We start from the raw sequence: 17,868 nt of genomic DNA, 5'->3' as shown, positions 1-17,868 counted from the left end.
GCGCGTCGGCGCCTGAGCCGAGAGACGAGGCGGGGGCTGAGGAGGCGGTGGAGGGGGCGGGTCGCGTCGGGCGCCACGTCCGCAGCCCGAGGCCGTCGCCGCTTACGGTGTCTTTTGGCTCCACAGCCTCAGGGGACGCTTCCGGAGCCCGTAACTGCCTCGGGTTCTGCCGGCCGCCACTGCAGCCTCAGCCCTCCTCGGTGCTGCCCACTCCCTCCGCCCGGCCCCAGCCCTAGGCGCCGGCCCCTGACCCTAGCGGTGAGTTAGTCGGCTGGGAGGGCAGGGGGCGCAGTACCAGCTTCCTGCCCTCCTCGCTAGCCTTCTTCCGTTAGCGCTCCCGCACCTCACCTCCCACCTCCCACCTCCCGGGCCTGGCTGCCCTGAGGGGCCTTTGGGGGAGACTGAGTGGGAAAGGGAGGGGCGGGATGAAGTTGCGGGCGGATGGTGGTTCGCTTGTGGGGTTACTCCTTTTTATGTGTCGCCGACTCTCTCTCCACGGTTGGAGATTGGGGGCCTCCGCCAAACACCTTAGCATCGTAGGTGTCAGGCTCCGGGTGGGGGTGGGTCATCCACAGCCTGGGAGAGGGATGCGGCGGAGGGGCTTGTGTGCTGGGCTTCTCGGTCCCACTAACTCACGACCTGTTGATAAACCTTCCTTTGGGGGTCAGACACACACCGCTGGCCCCCCAGTGGGCATTCCCAGTGCATTCCCGATTAGGAAGGGTCTACCCCCACACCCCCCACGCCTAACCTAAAGCCGAAAGTGCGGGAATGGAGAGGGGCTCTGGAGTACCCATTGGTGCCATCCCTGCCTCCGTAGTCTTTAGACAGAAACTGTCTGCTGTGCACACACAGCTTCAAAACTGATCCCCTAGCTCACACTTCAGATCGCCTCTCCCAAACCCTCCTTACATAGAAATTCTGGAACCCTACGGGCGTGGGGTGTGCTGGGTGTCCAACGTGGAGCGGAGGTAGGAGGTGCCAAGCTCAGCCCTAGCCACGGCGCCTACAGGGTCATTTTCTGCCTCCTGCCACGTCACTCCCTCTGCTAAAGAAAAAAAAAAAAAACTTGGTAGTACCTAAAGGAATCGATGAGAGAGGAGAGGCCGCCAGGAAAGGTTTAGAAACACTTAAAGAGGAGAGTTCTTATTTGACTTATTGTGCCCTTGTGAAAACACTGTGCTAATTCCAAATGAAAATACGGCATTTACTATCTGTGATTATTTGCTATATGCTATTGTTTAACCTTTAAAACTCCCACTTGTGTGGGCGCTCTCAAGGATTTCCCGGGAATATTGATATCACACTATCACACCAGCAGGTAAATAAATGTGTGCATGTGCCCATGCCTACTATATAGAAAGGGGGAAGTAACCTTTAATAAGCCCATATGTATCCTGTTTTGTTTTTTCCACTTTCATTAGTCTTTGTTATAACAGACGTACCAGAAACAAAGTTCAGTGACAATTCATCCATGCATATATGTATATATATATATGTATATATAAAGCATGGTTAGAAATGTAGTGGTTGCTACATTAGACAAATGTAAATGTAGATTTGTCAGTGTGTGCATGTGGATTTGATTTTTTAAAACTCCAGGAAAATCTTTACCTTTCTTTGTTCCGGTCATTGAGTATTCTTTTTCTACTTTCTGAAGATATCTTACTGGATTATAAACACCTTGAGAGTAGGGCCTTTCTATGCCTGTTCACAGAGATGCCTCAGTGCCTGTGTGTGAACATTAGGGAAGCAAATATCTGTTGATCTAATGAGGCTTAATGTAGTGAAGATGACTGGTATACTAGTTCTCAAGTTTGACAGAGTATTGTGATTCTGCTTAATGCTTGATTTAAGTACACTTTAAAGATTGCCGTTTTGACACTCAGTTACTTATCAGTAGATGTGCACTTAGGAGTTTTGGTGCAGATTATTTTTCTTTTCCTTGCTGGAGTCAATGCACTTATTGTGGTCTATGTGCTGTTGATTTAATGGGCAGGGGCCATCTTTAAAAGCAGCCTGCTCAGGATAGTTAACTAGAGAAGTCTAGAAACAGTGAGCTTGTGTTTTACTGCTTGTTGGTGTATATGTATTACAACTCTGTATAACAAATATATTTTCTAATCTCCTTGCAGTTACTTGTCAAAGAAGCTAAAATGTGGCAGTGAGGATGCGGCAAAGTTTCTATAGATAGAATATGTAGAAGAATTTGGTTAATTCATTTATAGATCTTTTTTCTTCTATTGTTACTTATGCTTAATAACAGGTATTTTGAGTAAGGTAAACTTAGTGCGGTATATTTTGTAGATAGGCTTACATAACACGTTAGTGTTATTTAACTTTCTTTGGCACGTACAGGGTGATACCCAGAGGCAAATTTATGTACTATTTTCAGACTTTGTTTTCATTATGAATAAAAATTTTATATATAAAATGTTACTGAAAACCAAAACAACATTGATTCATCTTTTCTCCTTTAAAAAGAAAAAATGGTTCTCAAGAGGCCTTTGTTTACTTATTTCTATTATTGGAATAAATTACCCTCTATGGAATTGTGGTGTTATTAATCCTTGCTCAATACATTTGCCAGCTGCCACATCTATGATGCCATTGTACTGGACAAGAATTATTTTACTCCCCATAATGCTTGAAGTCATTGCTGATAAATTTGCAGTCATAATATCCATTCTGTAGCAAAGAAGTTTTTGACATTTGGCAATTTCTTAAAAACTCACTTATAACCAGTTTTAGCTGGTACTGTAATAGTTTTTTCACATATCAGGACCAAAAGGTAGAACTGATGTATGTCCGTAGAATAAGTTAAATCATTTGTCCTGATCTGAAGGCTGTTGCTTGTGATTGTTGCCTTAGTATGTTTTTAATAGATATATTTGCATTATGAGCTACAGAGAGCAGATGTATTTTGTTTCTGGAATGAGTGATTCACTAAACTGGTAAGTGCTGGAAAAGTGTATTCCCACTAGATTGTAAACTGTTGTTTAGAGTAGTGCCTGTGTGTGCTTAATCACACTGAAATCTTAAGTGCATAATGGTGCCTGGCACGTGTTAGGCCCAAGCCTGTTGAGTTTAGGGCAGATGTTTGTATAGAATTTAATAATTTGGTTTGTTCTGTTTTTTAAGGGTAACATTTTACAGTGGTCATTTTGGAAATTTTACTGTCAGTTTGTACTCTGTCTCTGCATATATACCTTTTTTTTTTTTTTTTTTTGAGTCAAAATCTGTTCTCTTGCCCTAGAACGTACAGTGGCATCAGTATAGCTCACTGTAACCTCAAACTCCTGACTCAAGCAGTCCTGACTCGGCCTCCTGAGTAGCTGGGTCTACAGTAATGTACCACCATGCCTGGCTACTTTTTGTAATCCGGAGCTCAAGGGATCCTCTCACCTGGGCCTCCCAAGTGCTGGGATTACAGGTGTGAGCAATTGTACCCAGCCTCTACATAAATACATTTTAATTCTCTTAGATTATTTACACCTTGCAGTTTAAGAAGATTAGGGGTGTGTTTGTCTTCACAGTTCCTAGTTTAAGATAAATAGGTTTCTTGCAATGGTGATAATGAGTTGTGTTAATGAGCAGGATGGAAATAGAAAAAGTATTTCTCCTTAGTAATAGAGTGGTAATATCCATAAAGTGGAATATTTCTAAAGGTTTGGCACTTGTATGTGTGTAAAGGTTAGGAATGGGTTATGTGAAGATGGCACTACAGATAATTAAGGATTTTTAGCAAATACCTGGATAAGGTAATTCAGGTAACTAATGATCAAATTAGGAATTCAGAAAAAAAATCTCAAATACTGTGGCTTTTACACAATTTTTATTAACCTTAGAGTTCTAGAGGAATGTTAATACTATATGAGACAGGTGATGTACAAGAAACTTATATAACAAACAAAACAAAACCAATCAGTGTGTCTCTTACGATTTTGAAGGTCCATCTAGGTAGATATGCCCAGCCTGTTAGGCCTCTAGTTTTGCTATTTTGTTGTTTATTGATAATCCTGTTCGTAACTACTGCTAATAATTTTAAATGAATACTTCTATATGATAACTGTATCTAGCTTTCTACATTTCAAACTCTACTACAGAAATACTCCTAATTTAAGGGCAGAGCGAACTGAACTGATGGTGGGAGTGGGAGTATGGTTGGGCTGGCTAAGGAGAGCTGGGAGTACACCTTGAAGCAGCCCTAGGTGAGAATGAAATTTTTGGAAAGTCTAGTTATTTTTCAAAAATACCCAAGCACTTTCATTTTACTTTTTAATGTGTGTGCATTTAAAAATAAAACTGCATTTTAGATTTTTAAAAATTACTTTAGAGTATAAGGTATGCATCGTTTCTCTCCACTGGCTTCTTGAAGTCCCTCGCATACCACTGCTTACTTTTAAAGAGCTACCACATGTACTCACTATTAAATTGGAACTAACCTATGAGCACACATGTGCACAGAGTAAAGTAAAACTCAGTGGAAGGCAACCAGGGAGGAGAGGGGAGGAGAAGAGTGGAATAAACCAATCTAATGGGTAGCATGAACACTATTTGGGCAGTGGGCACACCTACAGCCAGGACTCAAGCACTAAAAGAACGAATCATGTACTCCCTTAATATTTTGAAGTTAAAAACAATAAAACATTAAGTGAAGGCAAAAAGGGTACATTTGTTTGAAAAGCACAACTGTAGCTTAGAATTTTCTCTTTTTTAACCAAATTTTGAGCTATATTTTGGTATGTATCTTTTCTTGTGATGCTTAAAGTTAATGTGGATACAAATACTTTCTTTTTATCCCACTTATTCCACAAGTACTATCAGGTAGATTACAAGAAAAACAGGCATTAACAAAATGGTAAAACATGGTGAAAATATAAATAAGATATTCAAATTTCAAAGCAGGGAAAAATAGCAACCAAAGTGGAGGTCTTAAGATGGGTGGGGGGTGTGTGTGGGAGGGCTCATGTGGGAAAGAATAGGACATAGCTATGTGAGCCACAGGAGCCTACCTAGTTGAGCTGGGATTTTAGCTATAAACCTCCTGGAAGCCGAAAGGACAAGGGAGACACATCACACTTTTGTATCTTTTAAATAGAAAAGACATAGATCTTAAAACATGCCAAATATTTGACAGAAATGAGACATTTTCTGAATAATTAACCTTTAAAGAAATTTCTTATGTGGAGTTCCATGGCAGAACCATCGAGTGAAGTAGCAGGTAATGTTCTTAATAGTGTGTACTTAATGTAGTAATAGCCTGCATAAGGCTATTTGTCAGGGTTTCCTTTTAACTGTGAACAAAATTCAGTGTTGTCATTTTCTTTAAGCATTATGTGACTCAAGTGCATTGTTTTTTAGATGATCAGCTTCATCTGTGGATGAAATCTAAGAATAACTAGGACTAGATGAACTACATAATCTTTAAAAATATCCTTTATGAATATCACTGATTTCAAAGACTTAAGTTATAAAAGCAATACATGTTTGTAGTAGAAAATTAAAATATAGGTGTTAATCACAAGATGCAGAACAAATACCATATGTACTATACATATATAAATGCTATATATACTATATAATGCATACATACATATATATGTGAGATGCTATATAAATTTCTACCCCCAGTGGCAATCTTTGTTAACATTTTGGTATGCTTCCTCCAGTCTTTTTGTATGCATTAAAAAAACCTTACAAATTCCTCTCTTGCCTTCTATAAGGTTGTATTCATTTGACTCTTCATTTTCAGGTATGTTTTATTTTTGTTGGCTTCTCTTACCTCTTAAATATAAGCAGTCTAGTTAAAGTTATTAGTCTGTTTCTCATTATGTTTTATCCTTGATCTTATCTCCCACTGCCCACAGCTTCAGCTATCACTTCAGACTACTCTCAGAACTGCAGCTGTAACTCATGCATGCTTGTCCCCGTCCTCTTAAATCCAATTGTCTGGTGAACATTCCTGTGGATGCCCTGAAGGCATTTCACATACAGTTTGTTCAAAAAACAAGTCCTTCATCTTTTAGAAGCAGTTTCTCATCTAAGATCCCCATCTTCATCATCATCTCTTTCTACTTAGTTGTTTACACTAGAAATCTGCCATCTTAGATTCTCCCTTTCATCTCACTTTAATATTCAAGTTATAATCTACTTCATACAAAAAATTCAAGTATTTGCGTGTCCATCATGCATCTGATAAGGCTCTGGAGATGAGTATTGAACAAAGCTAACTCCTTGTTTCATGGCGCTTACCTTCTAATTGGGAGAGACAAAGTAAACGTGCATATATCAAATGGCAATAAGCGTTATGAAGAAATAGAGAAGGATTAGGTGAAAACGATAGAGGAACAGAGAGTGCTCATCTTTTAGGAACTGGTCAGGGAATGTCTTGATTAGAGGATGTTTGCACACCTACTGGAATGAAGTAAGGAAGCGAGCCATGTAGATCTCTATCTTGGGAAGAGCCTTTCAGAAAAAGATAAACGAGGAACTGTAACTAGAGTAGAATGAGCAAGAATGGCAGGAGATAATATCAAGAGTAGAAATGAGGGTTAAATGTCTGGCCTCTGTAAGGACTCTGGATTTTAGTCTGAGCAAAGTAAAAAGGAGTTGAGGGTTTTCAGCTGAGTATGACATGGCTGGACTGAAGGAAGAAGAGCAAAGGTGTGGGGCAAAGCTCAGAAACCAGAGATTTTGTGGTGTGTACAAGTAAGAGAATGTGATGACTTAGACTGAAATGCTAATAGTGGAGGTGATGAATGATCGTATTTTGTATTTATTTAGGCAACAGAATTTACTGATGATTGGATGGGGATATAAAAAAAGAGGAAGTCATGGGTGATCCTAGGATATTTGCCCAAGCATTTATTTAGGTAGGAAAAACTGGCAGAGTTTAGACTATTATATTCTATCTCACTGGATTACTAAAGTAGCCACTTAACTGTATTTAAATCTTTCTGTCCTTCCATCTGTTCTTGCTTCAGTTAGCTTTTTAAAGCACAGATCTGACAGTATTCTTCTGTTCATGGCTCCTCATTGACTGCCCACAGAAGGATGAAGTCAGTTCATATTATGTAGATTGATGCACATATATCTTTATTTTATCACAGGATAGAGCACTGCTAATCTTTTTACATGGAGACCTTTTTCTACTTATAAGATAGAATGTAGAAAAAGAATTTTTTTAAGGGATTCTGTATTAGGAGGAAAAGGTAGAACTGTTACCAGGGCTTTGTAGGGTAGGGACCAGAAAGTCAGTTTTGAAATGTATGTAATTACTATCATAGTCATACCCATTTTTAAACTCTAGCTAAAATACATAAGATGTATGAGTACATATAATTTCCCCATAGTTCTGGATAGGGTATTGTGGCTTCTGTTGATCTTCTGGATTTGTGTGTATAATGTACAGGTAGTGGGCTTATGAGACAAAGGTGTCTATCCTCGGGAAATTAACAGTCCAGTGGGGAAGAAAATGGCTCCAAAATAGTCATATTCCTCAGAAGGGACACACACATTCTGCCAGGAATTTCTGCATGTTTTGTTTTAGAATTTGTTAAATAGTTTTCTCATTTTAGGGTTAGGGCTAGAATATCTTTTTATTTTTCTGGAGACAGAATCTCACTCTGTTGCCCAGGCTAGAGTGCCGTGGCATCAGCCTCACTCACAGCAACCACAAACTCTTGGATTTAAATGATCTTTCTTACCCTCCCAAGTAGCTAGGACTACAGGCATCAGCCACAATGCCGGGCTAATTTTTCTATTGTTAGTAGAGATAGGATCCTCCTGCCTCCACCTCCCATAGTGCTAGGATTACAGACTTGAACCACTATGCCTTGCTAGGGCTAGAATATTTTTAATTTCTATTTTAAATCTCCTAAACAACAAGGATCTAATGAAGTTATTTTGTCTTCTGCCTTGTAATTTGTGGTCAAGTTGGGTTTCAAACTCAGGCTGTCTGCTCCTAGAGCCTTAACCACTATACTGTATGATTTGTTATGATTATGCTATGATACTAGATCAAAGAAAATATATTGCAGGTTAAAAAGTAACATTTAATTCCAGGTAAAAAAATAAATAGAGGGCAGTGCCTGTGGCTCAAAGGAATAGGGCACTGGCCCCATATGCCAGAGGTGGCAGGTTCAAACCCAGCCCCAGCCAAAAACTGCAAATAAATAAATAAATAGAAAGTGTGAATGGGAATAAATGTAACTTTCTGGTTTAGGAAGTTTTAAAATTAGGGCAAATCAGTCAAAAGCTTCTTTTCCCAGTAATAGATTGGCTATTATTATTGGCTATTATTACTATTTTGGCTTTTCTGTAAGAGGTTATATAGCTTTACTATAGTTTAAACCTTTAAGTATGTATGGGATGATGTGCTAAAATCACAAACCAACAAGGAGAAGATCAGATGCTGTGGATAGGTGGCCTGAGTCAGAGCAATAGATAGATATTTATGAAACACACGACATGTGCTATTAGACTCTGTGGGGTGCATCTTACACAGGATTTAGGATTTAAAGGCATAGTAGGATGAATTGCTTGAAGTTTAAATTACCTTTGAAAATCCCAACTTCTCACAACCTCTGTCTCTACCACGTATCTCATCCCAGCCACCAACATTTTTTTTGACTGGATTACTGCCTCTGGTCTTGTTCTGCTATTGCTTATTCTCCTGGAAGCCACCAGAATGGTCTTATAAAAATGTGAATCAGAACACTTCACACTTTGTTGAGTTCTTTTCATAGTCTTCTCAGAGTTAAAAGCCATTCACTGTCATTGCCTGTAAGGGCCTATGTGTTCCAGACCTCACTGTGGGACTTTCTCTCTTAGTGCCCTTTGATGTGGCCAGAGCCACTCGTTGTGGCTGTTCCTTATTTCTCCAGGTAACCTCCTGCTTCAGGGCCTTTTCTCTGTGTCTTTTGCCTTGAATACTCTTCGCTTAAATAAATTGTATCCTTAACCTCCTTCCACAGTCATGAAGGCAGTGAAGCCTTCACAAACTACCCTATTTAAAATATCACATTCTTAGGGCGGCGCATGTGGCTCAGAGGGGTAGGGCGCCAGCCCTAGAGGTGGTGGGTTCAAACATAGCCCCTGGCAATAAAAAAAAAAAAAATATATATATATATATATATATATATATATCTCACATTCTCTTCCCTCATAGCATTTAACAGCACCTGGCATACACTGTAGTCTTATTTTCCTTCCCCTACTGCTGTGTCCATGTCATGAGGGCAAGATTGTTTTTGGTCTGTACTGATCACTGCTGTATCACATGCACCTAAAACATTGCCTGGCCCAGAGTAGGTGCTCAATCAATATTTGTTAATTAACTAATCTACTGAAGTACATTGTTTTCACAATATCCTTTTAAATATCTCTTGTATGTATAGAGATACTAGAATATAGGCCCTAAGGATGTACGACCAGAAAATACCTTATTGGTTATTGGGATCACAGCCCTAGTTTTCTCACCAAGGACAATGGTATGTCATAAAGAATACTTTGAGACCAATCTTTATCTGTCCTATTCTTTACGTGGGTAATTTAAAAGTAATTATTTTAAGATAGTAAATGAAATTGGTAAAAAAGAGTTTAATCATATTTTCTTTTTTTAAGAGACAAGGTCTTGCTCTCTTGTCCAGGCTAGAGCACAACGGTTTGGTCCATAGCTCATTGCAGCCTAAAACTTCTGAGTTCAAGCAATCCTTCCACCTCAGCCTCCTAAGTAGATAGGACTACAGGCATGCACAAATATGTCCAGCTAATTTAAATTTTTTTATAGATATTGGGTCTTACTATGATGACTATGCTGGTCTCGAGCCCCTGGTCTCAAGCAGTTCTCCCACTTTGACATTCCAAAGTGCTGGGATTATAGGCATGAACCACTGCACCTAGCCCAATGCTTTCTTTACTCCAACATGGCTTATTTTATATATTTATTTATTTATTATTTTCTTTCATTTAGAGGTAATCATAGTGTATGTATTTTTTTCATAATAGATTTTGACTTCTGTTACTACCTGTGTTCATAAGAACTCTAAGATTAATAAAGTCATCAAAATCTATCATTTACTGATTCAGATTGTAATGTCATCTTTATAATAGAGTGATATCAATTTTTTTTAAGACAACTTAAAAAGAACACTTTTTAGTTATGGTGTAAGTTTTAAACCTGCTGTGAAAGAAATTGCAATTAAGTTAACCAATATTCTGTAGGAGGAAACTTTTAAGACTTTTGTCTGTTAACCTCCACCTTCCAGCTCTCTTTCAGTTAGTACTTTTCAGTTTAAGCTGAAGCACCACAGAAACCACATTAAGAAAGCTTATAATAGGCTCGGTGCCTGTGGCTCAAGCGGCTAAGGCGCCAGCCACATACACCTAAGGTGGCGGGTTCAAATCCCCAGCCCGGGCCCGCCAAGCAACAATGATGGCTGCAACCAAAAAATGGCCAGGTGTTGTGGTGGGCGCCTGTAGTCCCAGCTACTTGGGAGGCTGAGGCAGGAGACTCGCTTGAGCCCATGAGTTGGAGGTTGCTGTGAGCTGTGATGCCATGGCACTCTACCCAGGGGGATAGCTTGAGGCTCTGTCTCAAAAAAAAAAAAAAAAAAGAAAAGAAAAGAAAGCTTATAATACCATGACTGCACTCTTTAGTGTTTTAGATAAGATTTATATTATCCATTGGTGTAAATGCAACTACCACCCAAGGATCTGTACCAAACTGGTCAAGATACAGAGGTGGTCAACATAAGGAACTAGGCCTACTATACTGATATGTACATGTGGTGCATGTCCGGTCTGTGAAAATTAGTTCAACTTATGGAGGCAGTCAGTGTAAGGAAGTGGCCAACTATTGAGGTTCTACTGTATTTCTTAAATGCTACACTTTGAAGTAGGAAAGAGACAAGATGAAGTAGTCTTGGGATGGGTGTTTAACATGCTTATCTGAATCAGGTTGAGTAAGTCTTAATGTAGCATGTGTTAAGAGAAAGTCTCACATGTGGAGCTTAATATCAAATGTGTTTGTTATTTTTTAGGAGATCATGAATCAGGCAGATAAAAATCAACAGGAAATCCCATCATACCTTAGTGATGAACCACCAGAAGGTAAGTATGTATCTATAAAACTAAGAATGGAAAAAGCATTTTGATAAATTAAAACTCTCATTATTTTTATTAAGTTTAAAGAAACATAACCCATTTACCTAGTCAGTAAATATGTTGCAACAATAATTAAGGGTAATGTTTGTAGCTTCAAATGAGAAAGCACAGACATTGGTGAACAGAGATAACAATTTTTTAGTATACGTGTTGTATAAGGTCTGTTTTCCTTTTTTTTCTTTTAAGACCATTTTATAAATTAAGATTTCTTTTCATATGTGAAAGGGTAAGGGTGGGTACAGAGGAAGGATGGACTATGTACTAAAATTAATGTAAATAGTGATCTTCTCAGAGAATTCCATGTTGATAGTTCTGGAGGTCATGACTCTAGTTACTATATTTTCTTCCCAGCTCTGTTACCTCCCCACCGTCTAAAATTTTCTTTTTATATTGGTAGGCAAAAATGAAATTGCTACCAATATAAAAAGTACTTATGAAAATAACTTTGAAAAGCTTACAGTTAAAGCTAAAAGAAAATAGAGGAACTAGCTGATTAGGTTTAGTTTAATTTGTTTGGTGGAGAAATAACCTGGAAAATTATTAGCTCAGGTCTTTAACTTACTTTACTTTTTAGGACTAGAACAATGGAGTTTTAAAAAGAAAAGTTAGGGCTCAGTGAGAAAGTTAACAAGGACTTTGTGAGAAAGAAATTAGGAAAGGAGGCGGCACCTGTGGCTCAAAGGAGTCGGGTGCCAGCCCCATATGCCGGAGGTGGTGAGTTCAAACCCACCCCTGGCCAAAAACTGCAAAAAAAAAAAAAAGAAATTAGGAAAGGGATAAATAAAGGCCATTCAATAGCATGATTATTAAAGAGAATAAAGCCTAAGGAATGTCTTTCTGTGCCAACTGCTGAGCAAGAGTAATTTGCAAAGCAGATAATTTATATGGTGATAATTAAGAATACACTATAAATGAAGAGAGAAACTGTATTAACATCCAATTTGATAAAGAAAAATTATTTGTCTTCATTAAATGCACATGTACCAGATTTGGCCTAGCAAGATTAATTTTAGTAATGAGGTATTCTGCAGGAGACAGTAAATATTTTATCCTTGAAACAGGATTTTGCCTCTTTTCCCTCTGTATTGACCTTGATTACAAAAGAATTACCAATTTATATAGTCCTTTCATAATTTTTTTCTTTTTTAATATTTGCTGAATACCATCATATTCATTGTAATTTTATAATTAATAATATTCATACACTCATCTATATGTTGTCTTTTAGACATTTAAAAAATTATATTAACTATGCTTATTACTTACATAATTTTAATAAAAATTTAGTTGGTTTTTGACATTTAGCCATTGCTATATCTATTGCACTATTTTGGCTTATTAGTGAGATTTTCCCACTTGTGATAGAATGTAAAACCTCTAAACAGTCAAAAGAAAAACTATTTCAAGATAAATTTGTGCCTTTTGTATTAGGGCTCAATTGTTAGAATTTTTTTTCCTCCACCAAATATTGTCAGATTCCCCATGTTACTGTCTTTAATAAACTCATTCTACCAGGATCTAGTTGGTTTGGTGGTCTCAGTTGGAGAGGTGTACTAAAGAATTACCTTTTGTTTGTATGTGAGACTGTACTTGTTCAGTGGTTAAAGCCTTAATTGTGTTAAGTACCCAATATTTTTCTTTGAGGTTTAGAGAAAGAAAAACACAACTGCTTAAGTGTTGTTGATGCCTAAATCATTACGTTACCTAGGTGCTTAAAGCACACACACTCTTCCATAAGAATTACAGAGGTGGTGATTTAAGTATTAAAAAGCTGTAGTTTGTCTACCTACTAACATCTAAATCAAAATGATGAGTAATTTTGTGTCTTTAAATACATCATTAAGGGATACATAGAGCAGAGACCCAAATATAAGGTCTGACAGTTAAATTTGAGAACTCATCCTAGAAAAAGTGCTACATACTTCACTGCTGAATATCACCATGATCACATTCTAAGTACCCCCCCAGGGAAGCTGTGCACTGATGCCAGCACCTAGTCCATCCTCCAAAGCACTTTTGGACTGCTTTTTTTTTTCTGGAAAGGCCATCAAAGCTTTTGTGGTATTGCTCTTGATGTCCTGAGTATCATCAAAATGTCTTCCTTTCAATATTTCCTTTATCTTTGGGTGAAGAAAAATGTCATTGGGAGCCAGAATCAGGTCAGTAGGAAGGTGTTTCAATATAGTTATTGTTTACTGGCTAAAAAATCCCTCATAAACAGTGCCACGTGAGCTGGTGCATTGTCATGATGCAAGAGCCATGAGTTGTTGGCCAGGATTTTCAGTTAAGATTTTCCTGTGTTTCTATTGATGTTTACTTGGTCTGCTATGCTTCTCACAGTCAGCTGAAAATTTTGATGCACAATTTGATGAATTATTGCAGGGTTTTCATCAGTTCTGCTTGTTACTAGCTGCTCTGACCTCTCTCCACAGTGAACACTTTCTCTCCCTTCAGAAAAATGTTTAAGCCCATTGTATACTGCTATTTTCTTCATGGCATTATCCCCATAAACTTGGACTAACATGTCCCTGATTTAATTTATGAAGGTTTGTTCATTGCTCTAATTGAAGCTCTGACATTCTCATGACAGCACAGAAAAACGCAGTAAAGGACGCCACTCAGCAAGACACTGTCACACATCAACATGAACACAACTATGAGACACTGATACACTAAGGTTATGAAACCTTACTGAGCTGTTTCCACAGTGCTGCCAGTGTAAGCACATGGTGATGAGTTTGTGAACTTCATTGTCATACTGTGTATATTTAGCAGGTTTTGAAACTTTGGTTTCAGGATGCTTTTACATTCTCAAGAATTGAGGCCCTAAAGAACTTGTTTGTGTCTTTGTTAGTATTTTACCATTTTAGCAATGAAAACTTGAATATTTGATTCATTAGAAGAACCCTTCTATGGAGTATACTCATTACATGTTACATAATTAGCATATTCTTATGAAAAGTAAACTTTTTCAAAATAAAAATTGTGAGCAAGGTAATATTATTTATACACTTTAAAAAACCTCTTTAATGTTTGGATTAATGAATGATTCCTAGATTCTTGCACTTGCTTCTGAATTCAGTGTTTTGAATTATTGTGTACCATCTAGCTTGTAGAAAACTGCTGTAGAATTATGACAGAATGAAAGTGAAAAGACAAATGACATCTTAATATTATTATGAAACTAGTTTTTACCTGGTGGACCCCTGGAAATATCTTGGGGACCATCAGAGGTCCCAGACTATACCTTGAGAACTACTACTTTCTATGAAGATTATTTCAGTATTAAGTGAGTAAATCCTATCCAGATAATAATGGCCAAAAGTATTTAACTTTTTATTTTTTCTTGTTCCTTTTAAGATACAAAATAAAGGTTATTTATTAATGTCAAACTGTAAATGAAGGCAGCATTTAAAATAGGATTCTAATTTGTAGTAACTAGCCTTAAGCATTTCTTCTCATGATACTAAGACTTAGCAGTAGACCAAGATACTGTAAAAATATGGGTACACCTGTACCCTTGAGGGAAGAACTTTTCAGTGTGATTGGCCTAATCAAATCAAACTCCTGATTGTGAAGGAGTCTTGGGTTACTTAATGATTTGTACTGTTCTTTTAAAGACTTATATTTGACTATCTCATGGTATTTTCTTTCATTAGGTTCAATGAAAGATCACCCACAGCAGCAGCCAGGCATGTTGTCCCGTGTGACTGGGGGTATCTTCAGTGTTACAAAGGGAGCGGTTGGTGCCACCATTGGTGGTGTGGCTTGGATTGGTGGAAAAAGTTTGGAGGTGACCAAAACAGCTGTTACAACTGTGCCTTCCATGGGAATAGGGCTGGTGAAAGGAGGTGTCTCTGCGGTGGCTGGAGGAGTGACAGCTGTTGGGTCTGCTGTTGTAAACAAAGTGCCCTTAACAGGAAAGAAGAAAGACAAATCTGACTAAAGTATGGAGATATACTTGCTCTCCACAGCACTATGATGCCAGTGGCATTGAATTGCTAAATTATGGACTATAACCAAGTCACCTGTTTTGGACATTTATCTTCTAAACTGCTGTGTTGAAAGTATTGATGAGTGGCTTTCGTCTAAAAAGAAGAGACCAATACAAGCACAGTGTATGAAGGTTTCTCATACTTAAGTTTCAGCTTTTTATCTGGTAAAATGTTATACTTATTACTCCGTTGTAACTGAAGATATGGTATGTTTGAATATTTACTATAAGTCTTTCAGTTTGACTAAAAATGTGAAAGTTGAATTCAGTAGATGATCTTTACAATTCCATATGTATAATGTGCCAGGTAACTCATCTACCCCTTAAGAAGGGAACCTTGAACTATATAAACTGTACCTTTGATGTGCCTAATAGTTTCAGGTGTCTTAGTTTTTTTTTTATAACCATAGTTGATTAGGCCAAGAGGCATTCTTTTCTTATTTAAGTTGGCAAAAGTAGCAGGAATTAGAGAAATTTAAAAGAAAAGGTAAATGGTTTTATGATACTGTTAACCATCTTTTGTTAGATATGCATTTTATTGATTTAATCATTGATGCCTTACAAAAGAAAACATCTTTTCTAATACCCTAAGTATGTTCAGTTCTTAGAATTATCCATGGATTCTTTTGAAGATTGTTAAATTAGTTTTCCCTGTTTAGAATCTCAGGAGTAGTGAGGTAAAGGCATTTCTTGCTCTCAGTGGATAAGATAGTGCTTGTTGACTGTCTTGTCAATAGTAAAAATCAAATGACACACTTCAGCCTAGGTTCATGCTCCATCATTAATACACCTCACAGTGCCTAAGGAACATTTTTCACTGGTCAGAAGCTATGTTGCAAGAATTTCATATTAAGGAGGAACAAGTAATAATTTTAAGTTCTTAATTACCTAAGGCATCTAAGATATAAAAAGAATCCCTCACATTCTATCTCTAGGATGTGTTTTTAGTAGTACCCCTTTTAAAAAACACAGTAAAAACAACTACAGTATGTTAGGACTGACTTTCAAATTCAATGAAATGGACTTCAGAGATTAGTTTTAATATAAAATCTGTGTTTTCAAGATTTATGTAGGCTTTTAAAATCTGTTACCATATAATTCTATAAAGCAGCTGTAGACTTTGTACCATTTTTCAAGCTAATTCCAGGCAGGGAATTGAAGTTTTTGATGATGGATGATAAGTGTCATATCTTATTAATATGTCTTATCATGTCTCATTCATTCTCAAAGAATATGACTTAGATGAAACTTATGTTCAATTTCACACAAATTTAACAATTGGCATATATACTTGGCATTCCTCTTAAACTAAGGGTTATGATTCAAGCCTGAAAAATCTTAACTTTATGCTTAAATCTGCATATTTGTCTCCACTCTGTTACCTTTTTTTTGTGGGGGAGGAGAGAGGGTGATTCCCTGCAGTAAATAAGTTAAAATAGCATGCCTGAGAACTTGAAACAGAGTGCTGTAACATCAGAGGCTTAAGTGTTTGTGAAACACTAAGAGTATTAATAATGTGGATTAACAAATGGATAAGAATATAACTTAACTTTTTAAAGCTTTCATAAATATCAGCAAAACCTTTTTATTATATACAAACTTGAAAAGTCATTAAAGAGTTCATTAGTAATTAAGTGGTTATTTCATGCAGTACAATTTAAGGTATTATTTGTTGGTATATCTGGTCAAATGTCATAGTAAGAGGATTTTTAAAGTTTATAGGTGAACACTAAATAATGATCTAAATAATGGTATTAGAGAACTTGTTTCCTGCTATTTGGAAGAAATTATTGCTTCATTGCTAGTTTATATTTCTAATTTCTCTTCTACAGTCATAGACTCTGCTGTGCTTTATATCTGAATTTCTGAGTTTAGACTTTAGCTTACTGTATGTTTGCATATTTATTTTCAACTTTGCTTGTCTTTAAAATTGCTTGAGGACACATGGTTGTGATTAATTTCTGCTACAGAAAAGCCACCCTGGTACATTTTATCTCATTAAGATTTTTAAAATTCTAAACTATAAGTTTGTTCAGAGGGGCTTTTGCAATGGCAGCAGAAAACTGTACTAACGTTAGTACAGGTGTAGAAGTTCTCGTTGAAATGAACTTGCCATTTGATGATATGTACAGCTGTATACTTGAGTCTTAACAGCTTATTTACGTAGACTAGCACTTTGACCTGTTAAACAGGACTAGTTCATGTCAAGAAATTAAGGTTGTTATATACACCTGGAGGCATCTGTTATTAAACTTATCCTTTGAGTGGGTATTTGACACAATGGGGATAAACTTGTGTGACCCACTTGAATGACTGATCTGATAATGTTGACATTATGACTCCTGTACTTAGTGGAATGTCAGATGAGAATAACTGAATAATTTTTTTTGTATTAAAGGAATGGAAAAGAACACACAAATTTGTTAATAAAGCACTATGATCTGCAGAAGATGGAATGTTTCATAAAGATCTAAAGAAATAAAGAAATTTTAAAACAGGTTGATCTTAAAATTTTTAGTTACATAGCAGTTCAGAAAGTGCTATGGCCAATTAAAAAATTTTTTTGGTAGTACAATGCAAACCTGACATCCCCAGATAAGTATTTTCATGCTAATACAATAGTGAAATACAAATATATTTTAAGTAACTCTTAATTAAAATTTAAAATGCAGATTTCTACATTTTAAGTTTTATCCCAACTTGCT

The 17,868-nt window shown here is 37.1% G+C and overlaps 1 protein-coding gene across 2 annotated transcripts; it reads left to right on the top strand.

The window, feature by feature from the left end:
• The first annotated feature begins 20 nt into the window (after positions 1–20).
• TMEM263 (transmembrane protein 263) lies at positions 21–17,662 on the top strand. 2 transcript variants are annotated; one of them, XM_003783275.3, is made up of 3 exons: positions 21–258; positions 11,046–11,115; positions 14,829–17,662. In XM_003783275.3, the coding sequence occupies exons 2-3, from the start codon at positions 11,052–11,054 to the stop codon at positions 15,113–15,115; spliced, it is 351 nt and encodes a 116-aa protein (XP_003783323.1). In that variant the 5' UTR covers positions 21–258; positions 11,046–11,051; the 3' UTR covers positions 15,116–17,662. The 2 variants fall into 2 exon arrangements, with proteins under 2 accessions (XP_003783323.1, XP_012656701.1); XM_012801247.2 differs by lacking the exon at positions 21–258 and adding an exon at positions 268–1,321.
• The last annotated feature ends 206 nt before the right edge of the window (positions 17,663–17,868 follow it).

The sequence above is a fragment of the Otolemur garnettii genome, unplaced genomic scaffold (genome assembly GCF_000181295.1).
Source record: "Otolemur garnettii isolate 467f Iridium unplaced genomic scaffold, OtoGar3 scaffold00007, whole genome shotgun sequence".
Classification (NCBI taxonomy): domain Eukaryota; kingdom Metazoa; phylum Chordata; class Mammalia; order Primates; family Galagidae; genus Otolemur; species Otolemur garnettii.
The sequence above is the reverse complement of the archived record's forward strand: the minus strand, read 5'-3'. Positions and strand labels throughout refer to the sequence as shown.